The 19,381-nt window shown below is 38.8% G+C and overlaps 1 protein-coding gene and 1 long non-coding RNA gene across 2 annotated transcripts in view; one reads left to right on the forward strand and one right to left on the reverse strand.

The window, feature by feature from the left end:
- Positions 1-795: 795 nt before the first annotated feature.
- vgf (VGF nerve growth factor inducible) lies at positions 796-6,727 on the reverse strand. Its single transcript, XM_067443047.1, has 2 exons — positions 6,263-6,727; positions 796-4,061 (listed from the first exon to the last, which is right to left on the reverse strand). Exon 2 carries the CDS (start codon positions 4,042-4,044, stop codon positions 2,101-2,103), a length of 1,944 nt encoding a protein of 647 aa, XP_067299148.1. The 5' UTR covers positions 4,045-4,061; positions 6,263-6,727; the 3' UTR covers positions 796-2,100.
- A 1,335-nt stretch (positions 6,728-8,062) lies between these two features.
- LOC137084894 (uncharacterized) overlaps positions 8,063-19,381 on the forward strand; it is a 73,082-nt gene continuing 61,763 nt past the window's right edge. The window contains exons 1-2 of the long non-coding RNA XR_010906820.1: positions 8,063-8,177; positions 10,212-10,313. This is a non-coding gene — a long non-coding RNA (uncharacterized lncRNA). The remainder of the gene's footprint in view (positions 8,178-10,211; positions 10,314-19,381) is intronic.

Consider the following 19,381-nt stretch of genomic DNA (forward strand, 5'->3'; position numbering starts at 1 on the left):
AACGTACAAGATACATCTAGAAAGGACATAAACATTTTTCCTCACACAAGACTCAATTGCATTTTTACTTGGATACTAGTCATTCATCGTTTTTTTTTTTCTGTTTTTTTTCAATGCTCTTAATGTCTTCAAAGAAGCAACACATTTTAGATGCAAGTTTACAGTAACGTGCAGAAACTTTACTCCACTGGTTCAGCTATCCTCTAACCATTTTTCTTCTAGCTTCCATCTGTCAGTCTTTCAAATCAATTAAAGAAAATTAGAACGTGTATGTCTCCCCCTTACGTTTGAATATTCTTTCTTTTTAGATTGACAAGCGCCATCTCATTTGGGACAGTTGCAGCCAGTTTAATCTTTCCTACAGACTTCTTTTTAGGAAAATATGGTTTACAATCAATGTTCTCTTAATTAACATTAACATTGATGCTTAGTAGATCTAGATTGATTCATTCCCGTGTGAACTGTAATTGTTCAAATGAACAGATTGTCTATGCCAGGGGTCCCCAAACCCAGTCCTGGGGGACCACTGTCCTGCAGTGTTTAACTCTAACCCCAATTAAACACACCTGAACCAGCTAATCAGTGTCTTACTAGGGCCTATAAAGACATTTGCTGCGTCCCATTTCGCCTATTATATTACGACCTAAAATGATGTACTCGTTTTGTGAAGAAAAACAGTATGCAAGCTTTGGGACATACTACTCGAATCCTCATCCAACTCGCAATGGGTTGTGGGCAATATCAGCCGTTAAGAGTGTGTGTCAATCCGCAGTTCGGAAATAGTAGACCATGCAGGGATTGTTTAGCTGTTTCAGGTGTGTTTGATTGGGGTTGGAGCTAAACTCTGCAGGACAGTGGCCCTCTAGGACCAAGTTTGGGGAGCTCTGGTCTATGCTATTTTGATTGAGCTCTCATTGGCCCAGTTTTTGGTAAGATGTAACTGGCTCTGGGTCAAGTTTACCCTTAAATAATTAACATTTGACACATTTAAAACCACAAATATTAAATATTTTTTTTATTGTCTTATATTTGTTTTATTTGTAAAACAAAGTCAAAAGGCTGATCACTGCTTCCCAGCTCCACTGAATAAAGTCAGAGCTTGAGAACAAAACCTTTCAGCCAGTCTGTGACCAAAACTGCTGCTCATCTGAAAAGGGGAAGAGAGTGTCTTAAGGCAATTAAAAGTTGTATTCAAAAGAGCTTCTATGAAATAATACATTTGTTTCTTAGAAATCGTTGGAATGTATGAATGTCTTTTGCACCAACTTTCTATCTTTTTTGCGTAAAAAAACAATGGTATAAACACATTGAAGGAAAAAATTCAAAATGCAGACAGCGATAAGAAACTAATTCTATGTACAAGACTTAGAGTGTGTCCTCTTTGCTTCACAAGGGAACGCACAAATGGTAAATGCTCAAGCAGAATACTCTGAGGTACAAGTAAGACTTAATACATTTGGTGTGTTGAATTAACTAAATGTATATTTCCACCATTATGGCACTGTGATGCTTTATAATTTATGTCTGAATGAATCTGTTTACGCATTCTTTAAAGGTGCAATTAGAATATTTTTTTGCTATCCCTCTACATTATGATCAATGGTATTGACCACTGGGATTTAAAATGTCCAAAATATACAAAACAAAATAAGATATGTAAATAAGACTTCAATAATGGGGTTGCTTCCATAATAATGGCAAGCCTTTAAACATTCTATCTTGAATGTCTTTGTAAGGGATGACAACATGGTGTTTCATGCTATCAGGTTTCTGCTCTTTTATAAAGGCCTTCTTAGGGAATGCAAAACTGGACGTTATTTGAGATGTGCCAGGCTCAGCCGTCCTTTCCTCTCGCCACTCGAGTTGCTTTGCTGGTCAGTCTCTCCGGGGGGAGGATGTGGTTAGATGGACATGAAGATCCTAATTATGTTCTGTTTAGGGGTAAACTTTGTATCTGAAGCAAATAAGTGAGTGCGACGGAATTGATTTTGGTAAAAGAAACCAGAACATGATAGGTTGGCAATGAACAGTCTTTAAGTTGTTCCCTTTCACTTTCTTCTTCTTCGCCTCCTCATCGCTCTTTTGTCCCTCCCAGTCTGCTCACTGAAACATCCGGGGATGTTTCATGAAGACCCTCTCGATGAAGTTCTCAAGTTCCTCTTCACTGTCCTGTGGTGGCTGCCTGAGTGGACTGTAGTAATCATCCTCCCTGGTGACTACAGGAGCTCGGGCTGGGTAATAAAAGGACGGCCAACGACGTGGAGGTGACCGGGGTTTAGGCATAGGGACGGCTTTGAAAGTCCGAGGGTGAGGGAAGTAGAGGTTCCGCTGGAAGGCTGGTTGGGCTCTTTGGCGAGACTGCGCCCAGGGACGGGACTTCCGTCTGGGGGAGTAATTAAAGTCGTAGTCCAGTGAGTTTCCCAGGACATCATTGAGAGAGAAAGAGGGTTTAGAATAGTAGCGGGATTTTGGTTTTGGAGGCGGGATGTAGATAGGGTAATACCCTCTGTAGGGTTTTTGATAGAACTTGTAGGAAGGGTAGGTACGAAAGGGCCACTGCTGCCTCGTCCAAATGTCCTGCTTGCTGGGCTTGACTGAGGCCCTGTCTTTGAACCAGGCTTTTAATTGGTCCGTGTTTGGTTGAGGAGGCTTTGAGGGAGGAGGTTTACGTGACAGAGTAGGTGCAACGGGGGCTGGACGTGGCACGAGAGGACGTTGCCATGGGAGATTTTCAGGAGCATCTTTTTTCTTCTTTTTCTCCACATCGTTAATAATGTCCACCACATCATCAGCAGGAAGATGCAGCTTGCTTGAGATCTCAATCAACTTATCAATAGTCTGTGGGTCAATGTCATCATCATCACTAGTGTCCTCCTCGTCAGAGCGTTTATCTTCTGCACCATTGTTGTCCTGGTACTTTTTCTTGTCCTGTTTCACGATGTATTTCAGGAGCATGTCAGATGCAATGTCTGCAAGCTTTTCCTCCTCCACCTTGGCTCTTTGTGCTTCTGCTGCCTGTCGGCGTACCTCCTCTTGCTCTGCTTTGGCCCGAGTTTCCTCTTCTTCAGGGCTCAGCTGCTCTTCATCCTCCTGATCTTCCCCATCATCTTCTACTGGATCAGCAAGGTTATTGGTAAAGTCATCCATGAAGTTGCCTCCTCTTTGCAGAGGCTGAATTTTGTTCTTCTCTTGTTCGAGTTGCCACTTTAGCTTTTTCTTGGACAAGGCTATGTCGTTGCCTTTAGCTTTAGTCTTGAGCTCGTTGTTCATGAGGCCATTACGGTCCAAATAATCAAAATACTCCCCACGGCTCTCCCTCTGGCCCGTGGACGTGTCACGCTCTCTCTTGGTGGCTGTGCTGTAGCTCTGCAATTCCTCTAACACGGTCTCCAGATTCTTCACTTCCTCTGGACTCAGCTGCTCTTCCTCCTCCCCCAGTTCCCCTCTCTCTGGCTCCTGCCTCTCCTCCTCCTTGAGCACCTCTTCTTTTGTGTCCCCCTCCTGTGGAGCCACCTGCTCTTTTAATGCTACTGTCTGACTAGTCGTGTGGCTTGTCACTTTCTCTGTTAGCCGTTCCTCCTCCTCAACCCTTTTTTTCTCTTCTTCCTCTTCTCTTTCTTTCTCATCTTTTCCTTGTGCTGCAGCAGCTGCCATGACCAGCTCCAGCTCTTTGTGACCATCTCTGTCTCTGTCTGCACCCTGAAGATCCTTATGCTTTTCTACTTCCATTCCCTCTTCTCGTTCACTCATGTTTTCTTTCTGAGGTTGGTTAAGGGCCCCGAGAAGGACCGCTGCTAGGGTTCTAGGATCCACGTCTTTGAAAAGCTCATCTTCTTCATTTTCATCATGTGGCGAACCCTTTTCCTCTGATGGTTGACTATATTGACTCCGTTGCTGAGCAGAGGGGGAAGATACTGCATAGTTTTCACTTACTGCGTTGCTGGCTGCTGTCACCGGACTGAAGGTTGCAGGGTTGACTGTGAGACTAAATAACATGAATAGGAAAATGACGGGGACGTTAAAAGTTTGCTGGCACCAGCTCATGACCGCACGTGTTGAACCTGAAAGACAGAAAAAACGGTCAAAGATCAAATCTGTTACAATAGAGCCCTTTAAAATTTATCTCAAAGTGACAAACACGTTTTTGATGCTTTATAGTTATATTGGGTTTTGATGTACTTTTGTCTTAATAATGCTAGAACTAATTAACTTGAGTAAAACCAGCATGTGCACCACACATCAATGCACAGCATTCTTGCTCAGGATGAAGATTTTTTTTTTCAGGTAAGATGGTGGACTTGACACGCATTCGCTTCTTTGCAGACTGCCTGAATGCAACACGCACTGTGTATTAAATTGGATGAATGACTTGTAATTGAAACCTGAGAGCATTTCATGAATTGCCCAATTGAAGAACTAATTTGAATATACACTTGTAAATACTTTATTCGTCCTTGTCAAATCTAGTGAGGATATGTATTATTTATTTAAACAGTTTTGCACAAAAGAGGGGTTTAATCATTGGAGGGAGGATATTTTGTTAAGCCATAATTGATGTGTTAGTGCCTGCTGCTTAGCTGATTTTGAAAATGCGCTCTAATTGGCTCTGCAGCTTGAGCTGGTGCGGTTCGTGAGGACTCTGAAGCGCTTTGTGCATGTGATTGCTCGCACACGCGGCGCGGTGCTAATAAGGTATAGGAGGAAAAGCGCCTTAGCAAGGAGCCCTTCCGATGCGTGGGAGGTTAATGAGTAAGCAACACAAAGATGATCAGTAAATCTCAGCATGACCATGAAAAGTAAGTTTAAGCTCCAAAAATTTTTTAATAAAAATACAAGTATTTCTCACTCGTATGAATAAAACAATCCATGAAATTTTGATTTTTAAAGATTTGGAAGCTCAACAACAGTGAACAAAACGGCATTCTTAGCTCGCTTTCCTTTTTTAATGAAAACTTGCACTGAGATCAAGCGATCCTGAAGCTTGGTCATCACGACACAGATGTGTGTGTTGTAAAATCTGGTCTTGTAGTCAGAACTCAACACCTGTACACAAGAAAACACTGCAGCAATCGCAAATATGTGCCCCCTGGCTGACGACGCATGGTTTACACAATTAAGTTTGACAGCTAATTCGACTAATTCTACTTTTTATTAAAAACAACTTTATTTTTTATCTTAAATGTATCTGTGAGAGTTGCTATTAATTCTCAAATAATATTTTTTTATTTAAAAAAAAAAATCACTTTTTTGATCTTATTAGAATCACGTCTCCACGATGCAACAACAGCAACAATAAAACCCTCGTCCATTGCCTCCAATGATAGAGCACTCTGGGGAACCGGGTCTCATCAACAAAGAACGCAAGTAATCCGGCTCTGATACGCCTTGTCCTCAAGTAGGCCTATAATCTTCTGCTTGAGACAAGTAGATTTAAGATTTAAACGTCTACTATCACACGTTGAACCCAATCAACAACATTTAAAAGTCCGAAAACAGATAATGAATGCTGTGCTGTTAAATTTTGTCAACATCTACTCCATATGAGGTAATACTTATAAGTATGTTAAAAAAACGATATCAATTGGATCCCAATAGGCAAAAGTCAAGGCAAACATAAGCGAAACAACATGATTTATGTCAGTGTCTCTCCAGCGCTTTTGTGATTGGACTCGAAATAGTTATTTTGGGTATCTAATGCTATGGTGATGAGAAAGATGATGAAAGCATGAGCAAGGGCGTGGTAATAATAATTATGAGAGCTGTGCCATTGATCATACCCGTTGCCTTCATCATTAACTGTAAAAGTCATCATTGCAATATTCAGTATCACTAACGTGTTTTTTTAAAAAGTTTCCTTCATTTTTTTCACAAATAATTGTTATAGCTACTTTTATTTCTACATTACTGCATTTTATTAATCAGCTCCCCTTTTTATATAAATAATTCTATTAGAATATATTTTTATTAGCATACACATGCCTAACATTTTTGTGTTCAGCAATTATTGTATATATATATATATATATATATATATATACATATATATATATACATATATATATATATATATATATATATATATATATATATATATATATATATATATATATATATATATATATATATAAACTAGCAAAATTGTTATGTCTCAGTCTGCGTTATTAATTTACGTTTCTTCTGTCCACATCATTATAGCCTATACTTATTTTCCCACGCCTGCATTACTGTTCCCTGTTACTATAAAAAGAAAGCCGGGACTTACCGGGAATCCTGTCAGGGGCAGCGCCGTCCGACGCACTTATTGTGTCCTCTTCAAACTTTGTAGGCTATTTAAGTTAAGATAGTCTCGTGAATCCGCTTCAACAATACATGCTTTGTTTGAATGTCGCTGTTTTGATTTGCACAGGTATAGCGTTTGTGTAAGCCGTATGGTTGGCTATTCTTGCACGGCGCTATTAGGGTATTTTCAGTACCACGGTCAGCTCTCCGTGTTTTTATTTCGGCCCCACTGCGCCCACGTGACTGTACGTCACTCTAGCTCATTGACGTCACTCTCTCCATTGATAAGAATTTTGGTGCTGATCGAACCCCGAGTCTTCGCTACGCTGCAGTGCCCAGATGAATGGAAGGAAACGGGATGAATGAAATAGTACTTTTTTTCCACCGAATAGAGAGGGCAGACAACACGGGGAGCGCGAGACTAGTCCCTTCCAGATGCAGCTGCAAATGACAGCTCAACACAAAGGAACCAACAATCCTCATCACGATGTACATTGCCTCATTAACAAAACGTATAAATGCAATTACACCATAAAATTCACAGAGGAACCAGCTGGCGCTTGAATCGTCAGTGCACGCAAAAGCGACCGAATGCATATTATACATGTTTTGTCTGATCTGGATTTTTTTTGCATTAGCGAGTAATGTGCCTCTTCCGCATCCAGGTCGTGACATTATGTTACAGGATGTTTTGATGAGTCTTTGAAATGCTTCATTATCATTGAAAGCATTTGCAACCGTTTTTTTTTCTATACTAGACAAAATGGACAATAAACATTTACAGGCAATGCCACTGGCATGTTGGTAGCCTATCAATTGTGTGCCATCTAAAAATGAAAACGTCAAAAACTACAGTGAGACGACAGGTTATGGTATTATATCTTGAAATATTCTAGCGAAGTAGGACTAAACACAATTTGATCTCGCATGAGTAGCTTGCAGTCAGAGGACAGAATGTCAGAGTGCTCTTAATGATAGCCTTTAAAATAAAAAAGCAATTAGATTAATGTATAATTTGTGCAAGAATGCTTGCAGTCATGGTTTGCTTCAAACCTTGCACACTGTATAGGCCTATCTATTTTTAAGGTAGCATAGGCCTACATTTTGAAAGGATTATAGGCATAGCCTACTCCTAAATATTATTTTTGTCATTTATTATTCACCCTTAACTAATTTTGGAGATGGGATAGGGACTGACACCCTCGGTCACTATTATTTTTAAGTTATGTAGGCCTACCCAATCCAATTGTTGAATATTTTGAGCAACGTTGTAGACTACATCTACATAATAAAGTGAATGTAAAAATCCAACGGTTCCAAAGCGTTGCCCAAAACACTTTTCCTGCAACCTACAAACGTTCATATTCATATTTTCTCATTCACAAAAAACTGATAATCCTTCCTGGCACTGCCTTAGGCCATTGCCTTCATTTTTCTTCATTACGACAGGTTCTTTTGGCTCCCTGTTGCTAAGGGCCATTAGTTAAATTATTTTAAACTTGCAAACCTCCTTTATTACGCGTGTAATTAAAGAACCGTTTATATCATATCGATCTAAATCTTAATGCCATTTCTGCCTCTACAGTTTTGGAGGATATAACGCCGAATATCAGTCTTGAAAGTCGTTTGAAAGTGTGACTAGTTTTGGTTACGTGCTCGTTGTCTGGCACTAAGTGACGAGTCGATCATTTATATTTTCTATTATGAAAGTTGAGATAATCCTGCCATCCGAATTATTTAAAAAAATCTAGTGTTAAACATGAATGAATTGGATTAGTTCGTGGTGAGAATGAGTTGACGGTGGCGGAGAGGATAGTGTTTCTGCAGCCAACTGTCTGTTTACGTTTAACTTCACCCAGAGGACGTCGACTGTCTCACAGGAGAGGACGACTGAAGAGGTACGTTCTGCCTTGGAGAATTAACAGCACTCTGTTGACAAATGACCTATCCCACGAAGATCTCTCGATGCCGAAAGAGAAATTCTTCCACCTCCATCATTTCCGCCCTGTGCTGCGTACGTCGCAGAAAGGGAAACGCCGCGTTGGCGTTCTTTGCAAAGGCGGCGGCGGTGCAAACTGATCGTTTGTTCTCCCGGGTCTGACTGGGAGTTAATGAGGCGGCATCCACCGTATCTTGGTCTTCCCCCAGATGAATCTCTCGCTGCAGCGAGCATCATTTCAGCATTCGAAGCCTTCCAAGGGCGCTTTTTAAAAAAATGAATTCATTTATAATCGATTCAGACAACTAACCGTGGGAGGGTTGCCCTTAGATTGGATTTGTGACAGAGGATCCCTGCCCACGCTTACGTACAAACAAAGAGAAGCGAGTCTTGGTAACACAAGAACTATCCCAACAGAGTTCCCCTGTCAGCTAGACAACATGCGAACACCACCTTCCAATTTAAAGATGACTACAACTTTTAACCTTGTTTGCGTAAATATTTTAAAATGACATTTAGGGTTGTTCTCATTAAGTGAATAGCGGAATCAAAATTCAGTCACAATAGGCCAATTAACATAATAAGCCTGTATGAATTGGCCTAGTAGTAGGTTATATCCATTGATTTGTAAAGTTATTCTCCTGTTTTAGGAAGTGTGCTGTTCCAGTCCTAAGCGAATTATGCAGAGAGCTAGAAAATTAAATTTATGTTGTTTAAATTTGCATGAATTTTGTGACACAATTGCTTTTAAATTGCAGCTCATTTTAATAAAGTATATTGGGCAATCATCAGAAATAAGTTACAAACACCTTTTAGTTAGTCATGATATGTCCTTTCATTTTATTCATGTAGGCTAGATATGCCTAAATTAGGCTATATGATCATAATCTTCTACTCATAATAATCTAAAGCCAATTGCTGAGTACTGGGATGTTGTCAATGAAGATATGTCATGGCTTTAATGTGTACTTTGCAGACCGGTGCACATTTGTGCTCAGCTATGGGAATAAATAATGTACCAATGCTGAAAAAAACTGCCAATAAAGGGACAGGTGCAGATCTATACAGTCCACGTCAGGGGTGAGATTTGCATATATTCAGAAGTAAAACATTATCTTTTTAGATTGTTAGAGTGAGCCAACAGCTATAAGTATCCACACTAAATGATCTATAAAATGCCATAATAACTTTCTTCTAAAATTTCCAGCAAAGAGAGGCAGTCATACGTGGATGTTATTCAGACGAACATTGCCCAGATATTTTATGCACTCTGGATATAATATATACAATACAACATTTACAGAGTGCTTTTTAAATATTCATTAATTAATTCATTATGTACAAAGCTTTTTAAATAGTATATGGACCTTTCATTACGACCTTATAAGGTATTTGTATTTTTTGTTGTTGTTGTTTTGTTTTTAAATCATCATTATGCCAAAAGAAAAAAACACTTTCTAAATGAAAGATTCAGTGTTTGGCAGTGCTTATGTAACTGCTTTAGAGCTGGGCAACAGGCCACAACCTATGGGAGGAAGTGTGATCCATCTTCTGCATATTTTACAGCAGCTGAGCATATACTCTTTTCTTTATGCTATATCTTCTCATCATGGATATAACTTTGTTGTAGGGTTCATCATACTTTTTGGATTCCTCATAATGATATCTTATAGGGAAAAACATTGTGAATAGGAACATATTATTGGTAACCTTTAAAAAGACTAAACAAACTGGCAACTAAATTAAATAATTTGGCACACTGATATTTACAACCTACTTCAGTGCGCTGGGCATCCGGACACTGTTTATATTTCCTTTATGGCTACTTGACTTTGAAATAGCAAGCCATTTACTGCTTTCCTACAGATTTAATTTAAAGTGAAAAATCACAGTGTGATGTGATTTATAAGCATCCATGGTTTTGATGAATGGCCTACATGACATTAATGTTGAAAGATGAAAAAAACATGGCTTACAGAATCTTTTTTGACAGGTCTAGGGTCCCGGTGCACCATTTGAATATTATTTTACCACTGATGATTTGACAGTTAGAAACAGATAGAACTGAACCAGACAAAGGCAGCCATCAAGGAGGGTAAGTACATGCTGAATGATTCATTTTTCCTCCTATTGAGCCTTCGGACCAAGTGTCGTTTTTAGTATCATTGATACATATCCTATTGCTCTACAGCAGAGGTTTTGCTGTATAGTGAGACAATGAAACTGTGATCCCATACAAACAATATTTGAAGTAATGTCAGTTAAAGTATGTAAGCATGGTAAAATAAGTAAAACATCACATGATCACTTTAGAAAGTTTGTATTTATCTCACTTTTTGGTAACATTTTATTTTGATGGTCCCTTTTGAACATTGTGTTAATTAACTTTGCAACTATATGTCAACTACCAGTCATTAGAGTATTAAGGTATTATGTCTGATTAAAATCTGGTAACTCTTTATTGTGATGATTCCCCAACAGACTTTGCATGTACATGTCATCTTATTGTAACCCAAACCTACTAATGGCTAACACTCTAATGAGAATGATGTAGGTGCAACCTTACTTATAGTCAACCTAATGTGTTAAAGAGACCATCAAAATAAAGTGAACCCCATTTTAATATGGAATAAGATAAAGTGATAGATAACTAATGATTTATATTTAAATAAAAAAAGACAGACGTTTCTCTTTCTGTGCTTGCACTTTTTCTCATGCCTGCTGTTTTTATATGTAGAAATGTTTTGAAGCTCAGCGATCATGCACTTATCTTAATGAAACACTCTCTATTTTAGCTTACATCTTTGATTTCTAAATCTCAGAGGCCACTTTCATCACCTTTACGTTTTGTTATATCAAATGTGGAAAAGGATTTCAACATTTAAAGCCTTTTTCGCATTAGCTGTACTACGCAAAGATAAACTCTATCGACTTTTATTCTGGGCTTTATCCCTGTAAGATTAGCTGGCTTTATCTGAGTCTGAGGTGCACGTTTTAAGCATTGATTGAAAAAAACGATGTATTGTGAATGTAAATAGAGGAAAAAACGGAGGGGCCTGAAATTGAAAGTGTTCTGGGAGGAAGAGGAGAATGATGAAAGGGGAGAATTAAGGGGGCTCTGTGGGGTGTGACGGAAGCACAGAGAGAAAGATGGGGAGACAGAGAGGAGTAGAGGAGATGAATGAAAAGTGAAGTGTAATTCGGTGAAAAAGATAAATAATGCAGGCAGGGATCAATTTATATAGACGCTTGCACTCACTCAAAATATACACAAATACACTAATTCAGAGAGGTTTTTACACCCAGTCAGGGAATCGGCAATATAATATACACTTGAAGTTGGCATTCATTTACAATACATCGTATATTTTCTGAATGCATTTTCTACAAACTCATCCGTGGATATGTCTTTTTTAAAGAGTTTTTTTCCTCAATGTTTAATCAAACTGTCATAACTGGACCTTCTGGTGAAAACTTCCCTGGAGGAAGTACTGACTTATGTTCCTGTTCATCATTGTGAAACTGCTTTGAAATAATGTATAGAGCACTATATACATTTGAAAAAAAGGAGAAAAGATCTGTTGCTACTTCTGTTTTATGGTGACTTTTAAAATAAAGGTTCTTTATGGTTCCATGAAGAACCTTTAACATTCATGGAACCTTTCCATTTCACAAAATGTTCTTTATATAGTGGAAAGGCTTCTTCAGATTATACTTTTTTTAATTTAAATTGTTCTTTTAAGACCTGTTCATAAGGGTTCATTCCAAAAAAAGGTTCTATATAGGCATTGTTGCAAAAACCCTCTTTCGGAAGCTTTTTCAAATTGAATAAAATAGTCATTCAGTCATGAAATAGAATGAATAGAGATCACAAATATACTTTCTTTTCTTTTTTTTAAAAAAGCAAGAAAAACAAATAATGCATGATTTATTTACCATTTTAATGTCAGATGCTAATACGCATTAGTCCGATGACTCCACCCCCTAGCTCTTTCTCTTCCTCTCTCTCTCTCTCTCTCTCTCTCTCTCTCTCTCTCTCTCTTTCTGTGGTTTTGTTGTGGTGTTATAGAGCTGATGTTATTGGACCTGACGATTTACCGCCTTGTTTGGAACCGGACTCTCTCCCACACACTTTTCAACCCCCACTGCACACGTGTGGGCGAGGAGAGAAGAGAAAGAGAGAGAGAGAGAGAAGCCACTGCAATGACTGTCTACACAGTTTTTCAATGTCATCTCATGAGCCGTTTCACACACATGAACTCAATCACACCTTAAGACTCTGTTAGGACAGTCCGCACATCTGTCATATTAATATGGCTTCATGGAATTTGTATTCATTAAAAATGGGAAATGATTAATGAGCATCGCAGAGAATCTGTGGCAGCAAATGTGTGCAGCCATGTGCTTGATCTCGCCATTACCTTTAGCCTCCAGATGGTGTGTCATCTGTTGATAACACACCCATGGACATACTTCTCACCTTGCATATTCAACCATCAATAGGATGTCAGTGATTCTAACTGAGCTGCGAGGATTGGTCCCATTTACGTGATGCTGGAAAATACGCTTGCCTTGCTCCTGAATAGTCTGTGTAATATGAAAGACCTAGTAAGGTTGGCAGGGGATCTGCAGTAACAGGGCTTGTCAGTACAATTGAACTCCCTCTGGCTGTTTTATTGAGGCTGGGAAGATGTTTCACAAACCAATATTTGATTTCTTCTCAGGTGTTTTACCTTGTTTTATTGTTAAAGAAAATGTCAGTAAATGTAACAAATAATTGCTGCATCTGAACTTGCATGCTGTATAGTAGCACCAACCCGATCACCATTAAAAAAGTACAGTCTATATGGTATGAATGATGTAGAGTGAAATCCGGACATACATTAGCCATGTTCACTGTCATGTGACCAGCAACAGTTGCGTCACGTCACTGCCATTTACAAATTCTCTATTGTGGCCTCAAGGTATAATAAAGTAGTAGATCATCCAGGTACTTGTGAACTACTTTTTATTAATTTGGACATACTACTCAGCTCATATATACTGTTTTTCTCCAACTGTATATTATGGATGTAGGCATATTTGGATGCTGGGAATGTCCATCTCTTTATTTATTTTTCTTACAGTGAATATGTTATTATCCTTATATTGCAATTATTATGAGTACAAGCTGTGAATAACAAATCCAATTGTGTCTGCTTAACTGAACTAACCACATAACATGTATTATCGTATATATTATGTATTATCTGTACGTTACTGTCACATAGATATTACTCTGACACACTCACCTCTGGCTAATAATAGAATACTTCCTAATTGTAAGATTGAAACAGGCATTTTCTATATTGCTTCTTATGTATTGTGAAAAGCACTATAAAAACAAACTTGAGCTGATTGTGTGTGTATGTAAGAGGAAGCAAGCAGAGTGAGCAAATCTAAGGCACAAACAGCGGAAAAAAAGCAAGATGATGAATATATGAGAGTATTTAACGATACACTGAATGCTAAAGTGAGTGAAAGGACAACAGAGAAAAAGGACAAGGAGAAAAAATGAGAGCAAAACGAATGAATGAGAAGGAGAGAGAGGCAGAGAAAGATAGAGGAAGGAGGGGTGCGGCTCCCCGAGGGCTGTATGACTCACTCTCCTGCTGCTGGCTCGTGCGTCACTGGCGCGGTGCTGGAGGTGGAGATAGTGGAGAGGTCTGTGCATTTAATTATGGCCTGCCAATTTATACGCACTGTAGTGATACACACACATACACACATGCATAATCAATGAACAGATGTGGAGATTGACAGAAAAAGGTCAAACATGCTCTTTTTTTTTGCATATGCACACAAACAGATATCGGCCATGTTGAGAAACGGACTGCCAACAAATAAACAAGCAAGTGTATACACAAACACTTCTTGTTTGCGTTTAACTTTATGAAAGACTGCTTGTTCACAACAGCCCTATAATTATTTCTTCATATTAGCATGTTAAGTAAACATAATCGGTGTTAATACAGACAGCTAAAGCCTTAAAGAGCAATGCATGAATAAAACGATGAAACCGACTTCAGTGGTGCCAATGTATTAGAACCTGTTAAAGGAACACGCCAACTTTTGGGACTTTAGCTTATTCACCATGTCCCAATGCTGCATTCCAAAAAGGTTTTTGAGCCTGTAAGTGCAACTTCAAACCACGGCTCACGACTTTGAAGCGTTCCAGGCAAAGTCACGCCAAACTGCCTGAGCTCAAGAAATTGTGGTAGCTAGATGTAAACAAAGCATGGCTGACCATATGGGTCTGATGCTCATTTACAATCATTTCTACCAATATGGCTAGGAACTACACTCTCATCCCTGTGTAATAATCAGGGAAATTTGCTGCCATGGTTGCAGCAGGCGCAATGGTATTACCCAGCACCAGAAAACAGGCTAACTTCTGTCAACATAACCAATGTGACAACCTGCTTACACAGAGAGTATGCTGGGGACTATTTTCAGGTGCCGTGGAATATCATTGCGCCTGCTGCATCCCTAATATGGCAGCAAAGTTCCCGGATTATTACACAGGAATGAGAATAGTTCGTTCTAGAAAATAACAACTTTTCCTTTTTCGTCGGTTTTAGTACATAATGTAACACATCACAACATGTAAATAGCAAAATGTTGGTGTTATTTTGTCACTTATTGAGCAGTAGGATAGATGGAGCTGTTTATCTCCCGTCTTTTTGCTAAGCTACACTCTAAAAAATGCTGGGTTAAAAACAACCCAAGTTGGGTTGAAAATGCACCGACCCAACAATTGGGTTGTTTTAACCCAATGGTTGAGTTGTTCTTACCCAGCAATTGGGTTGTCTTAAGCAACATTTAACCCAACCACTGGGTTAAAACAACTCAACCATTGGGTTAAACCACTCAATTGTTGGGTCGGTGCATTTTCAACCCAACTTGGGTTGTTTTTAACCCAGCATTTTTTAGAGTGTAGGCTAGCAGTGGGTGTGTTAGACAGAGTTGTGGCATGCATGGAGATGAGAATGGTATGTATGGATTTATCTAACTCTGGGGGATACGGCGAATAAGCTAAAGTTCCAGAAAGTTGGCGCGTTTCTTTAAGAGAGGCAAATAATAATATATAACACACAAAAATATATAACACTAAAATATATATGTGTATATTTTATAGTTTAGTTACTTTTATTTATTTTTTTCTAAATGGTAAGAATAATGTCCCAAGAGGATATAGGCCTATTAAAGGAATCGGAAGCGTTTTTTTATAATAATCTCTGCTATTGTTTTGTTCTTTTTGTAATAATAATTGAGGATAAGAAATGTGTTTTGAGCACCAAATCAGAATATTAGAATGATTTCTGAAGGATCATCTGACACTGAAGACTGCTAAATATTCAGTCCTGAAAATTTAACTTCACAGAAATAAACAAATATTTTCATATTAAAATAAAAAACATTAACATTTTAAATTGTAATAATGTTTCACAATATTATAGTTTTTACTGTATTTTTAAAAAATAACTTTTTTTTAAAACATCTCTTTCAGAATTCAAACGTAGCATATATCTAATATAATATATCATATAATATATACACGTGTCCTTTTGAGTTTGAGTGTGTGTATGCTTTTAAAATGTTTTTATTTTTTAATTTTATGCTTTTAGAAGTATATGATATTGAATGGTTGGTTTGGAGGGCATTTTGCTGTCTCTGTATGCTACTGTGGCTCATGCTCATGCTCATTCTGACTGTGTGTGCGAGAGAGACGCACATCACATTGGCTGCTATCTCTGTTATATGAGTAAACTGCTATTGAACCAGATGAAGGAACAGCTTGTTGCAGTGACATTGACGCTCCCTGTTTGTTTTTCTCTGAGTGGATCCCGCAATCGGCACCATGCTAACGCAACAAGTACTTACATGATTAATAATGACAGCATGATGAAGAAGTGCATCATCATAATCTCAATTACTGTCACATAGCACCTTACAAGAGCCTGTTGCTTCCATGTAGAGAATTTAATCAGTGAAACTGGAGAGGAAGCCAGGATTGATGATGCACATTTGGTTGTCAGGCTTTAAAAAAGAGATAGTGCTTATCAAGGGCCACACAGTGGATGGTAAATGACTGAACCCTAAACCCAACTAAAGGTTCTCGCATTAGCAGACAGATCAAAATGGCTTTGTGTTTAAAACACAAAACAAACCGCAGGGTGGTAAATTGCAAGAGATTTTTGTTGACATGACTGAGCTAGTCTTATTTGTACCTAGGTGGTGCACTTCATCTGATACCCAGTCCTACTAGATCAGTCCTTTCTCAGCAGACTTTTTCTCATGGTGATGCATTTGGGGAGAATCCATGACAAATAAACTGGACAAACTGTTGATGACTGGAGAGATTTGCAAACTGAGGTGGAGCTTTAGCCGATGGTTTGATAGTGATTTGCTCATCCTTTTGCTGAAGCCTGCGATCAGCCATCTTTAATGCAATCTGCATTGGTGAATTTGATTTGTGATGAAACAGATTTGTTCTGTGTGTGTCAGTGTTTCAGCCACACAGAGACTGGTTAGTGATAGATGTTTCTATATTGACTACACTGACTCAATGAGAACAAAACTTGAACTGAACAATGACACTATTGTCTTCTAGCTGATTAGAGCTGAGTATAACCTATTTTATAATTGATGAACTGTACGGTTTTTGAACACTAAACTTACTTGAGCTGAGTGTATGTCTTTTTAGAGCTGCTTTACAGCAGAATTAGAATAAATAAATGCGACATAAATAAAGGTGAGTTGACTTGATCACTTTTACTGAGGGTCATAAAGCCTTTGCACACATCGGTCACTCTTGAGGAGTAACATTTAATCTTTAACTGACAAAGTCTCGCTCCTCTTCCTGTTGATCTTTTTTTTCATCTGTCCTTCCTTTTTCACCTGCTTTTTTCCTTAATCGTCTGTGTCGCCCCTCTTCGTTTTGTTCTCTTCTCATTTCTCAAGCTGTCCCTCTTTTTGTTCTCTTAATGCTTCTGTCTCGGTCTTTTTCCTCACTCTCTCTTGCCAGTAATGAGGTTTAATGCCTGCAGTCTTGTTTGCTCACTAGACCATAAACAGATGTGGAGACTTAGAGTAGAAAAGTGAAACAGAAAAAGATAAATTAGAGAAAAGGCATATGTGTTAATAAAGGAAACTAAAATTTAATGACAAGTTGCAAGATAAGTGCTTAACGGACAAACAAATACGTTAATCAAACAAAAATCTAAATAAATGTATTATTTCAAATAAAAAATATGGTAACACTTTATTTTAAGGTGACATAGTTACACTTTACTACTAACTATATTAATAACAGTAAATTATGCATAATTACAAATAACTAACCATAAACCAAACCGTAACTAATAAGTACAGATATGTTTGTTAATAATACTCAGATTTGAGAAAGTAGAATTATGTCACTTTAACCCTTAAATCTGTTAATATTTTGCCAATCATTGCATATTCGGGTCTTAAGCGACCATGATCTATTCCTAAAACAGATAGAACTTTCACATAAAACTCTCCTGATATTGAAGTAAAAATAACACAATAATAAAATAAAGCATATTTTTTTACCTTTTGAAGCTTGAAAGGGTTCAATTTGAGCAGATGTTTTATATCATCATTACTGTCCTCGTAAGAGCTCATTTACATTCAGCATCTGGCTCATGTTCACGCTTATTTTCAAAATATAATTTTCAACATCTTCAAAATCAATATTATCATCACTGATAGCTTCTTCACCGGATCCACCAAGTTACAATGACACTAATATTTTTTTTTTCTTGTTATATTGTTTATAGTAAATTCATTGAGGAATACTAAGAAGGTTGAATGAGGAGGAGGCTAGTGAATGACATCCCGGGTCAATAAAGACCCACAGTATGCGTTTAAGGGTTAAAATAAAGTGTAACCAAAATATTTCTAGATAACTAAAAATAATAAAAAACAAACATTCTGCTGTCATGGTTGAGATGCATAAAAAAGGTACAAAGACAAAGAACAGCTCAAATGGCATTTAATAATATCCACAGGTTGAATCCACATTCAGACAGCAAGAAAACAACCATACTTGAACAAGACCGGACAACAGAGAAATGAAAACACATGACTTAAATAAATAGACAAAACAAGGTGATAAACGATAAACAGCTGACCGTGATGATGAATGTGATCAGTAACTATGGTGACAGACTAGTGGCAGGAAATGGTGCAAAACAGAATTCCATACAGAATGATATAGGCCCTGTCCCAAATGGCACACTTCATGTGCACTTTCGGTCTTGTAGACATACAATGGCCGCTGTGTGCACGTGTCCTTTAAGTCCACGAGACCGCAGGGCATCCCATTTGTCATTTTAGGTCTCAGAAGGGTGCTTGCGCGCCCTCGTTCCGCACTTCTGCTGAGCCCACACTGGTGCGGGTTATGCAGCAGACGTCTTCCCAGCAGTCAAAGCGGCATTACGTTGTGAAAGTACCGACTCAGAGGAAGGCCGTGAGGGTTTAGGGTGCCATTTGCGAGAAGGCCATTGTGACATAATGCCCCCTCCCAGAAAGGCGTGACCTCGGCAGGTTAATGTAGGAGGTTTTGGTGGAGGGCGGTAGTCTGAGAGAGGGAAGGACATTCCAGGGAGGAGCAGATGGTAGTGTTATACAGTGGGTGGCCTTTAGCAGGAAAAGCTTGATGTGCTCAAGGCCACAGCCAGGACGGTGTCCCACAGTGGCGTTGCTGGAGAGGGGAGCCATGGTGGTGAAGGTCTCCATGCCACCCTGGGGATGTATGAAAGTAACAAAGCCAATGGAGGTGGAGCCCTAGCGCTGACAGAGCAGAGCAGGCGAAGGAGCAGAGTAATGCTGAAGATCCACGACGGAGCCATATACTGACCACCCCCTCAAGATGGAAACAAACACTACCACAGGGCTGAGATGGAGCTAGAATGACTAAGGGCTGAGATGGAGCTTGAGGTAAGGCAGAGCCAAACAGAGTCTTAGGGGAAGAGGGCCAGAGAGCAGCAAACGGCCCGCAAGTCCATGACGCTGTGATGTCGATGTCGGAGCAAGGTGATAGTCAGCGGGAGTCCAGCAGAGTCGAAAGCTCGATGGTCACTGTTGACATTGAAG

This window comes from Pseudorasbora parva, chromosome 1, assembly GCF_024679245.1.
Source record: "Pseudorasbora parva isolate DD20220531a chromosome 1, ASM2467924v1, whole genome shotgun sequence".
In the NCBI taxonomy this organism is placed as follows: domain Eukaryota; kingdom Metazoa; phylum Chordata; class Actinopteri; order Cypriniformes; family Gobionidae; genus Pseudorasbora; species Pseudorasbora parva.

Bases quoted from the DNA above. Each gene is read 5' to 3' on its own strand.
- vgf (XM_067443047.1), bottom strand. From the start codon at position 4,044: ATGAGCTGGTGCCAGCAAACTTTTAACGTCCCCGTCATTTTCCTATTC.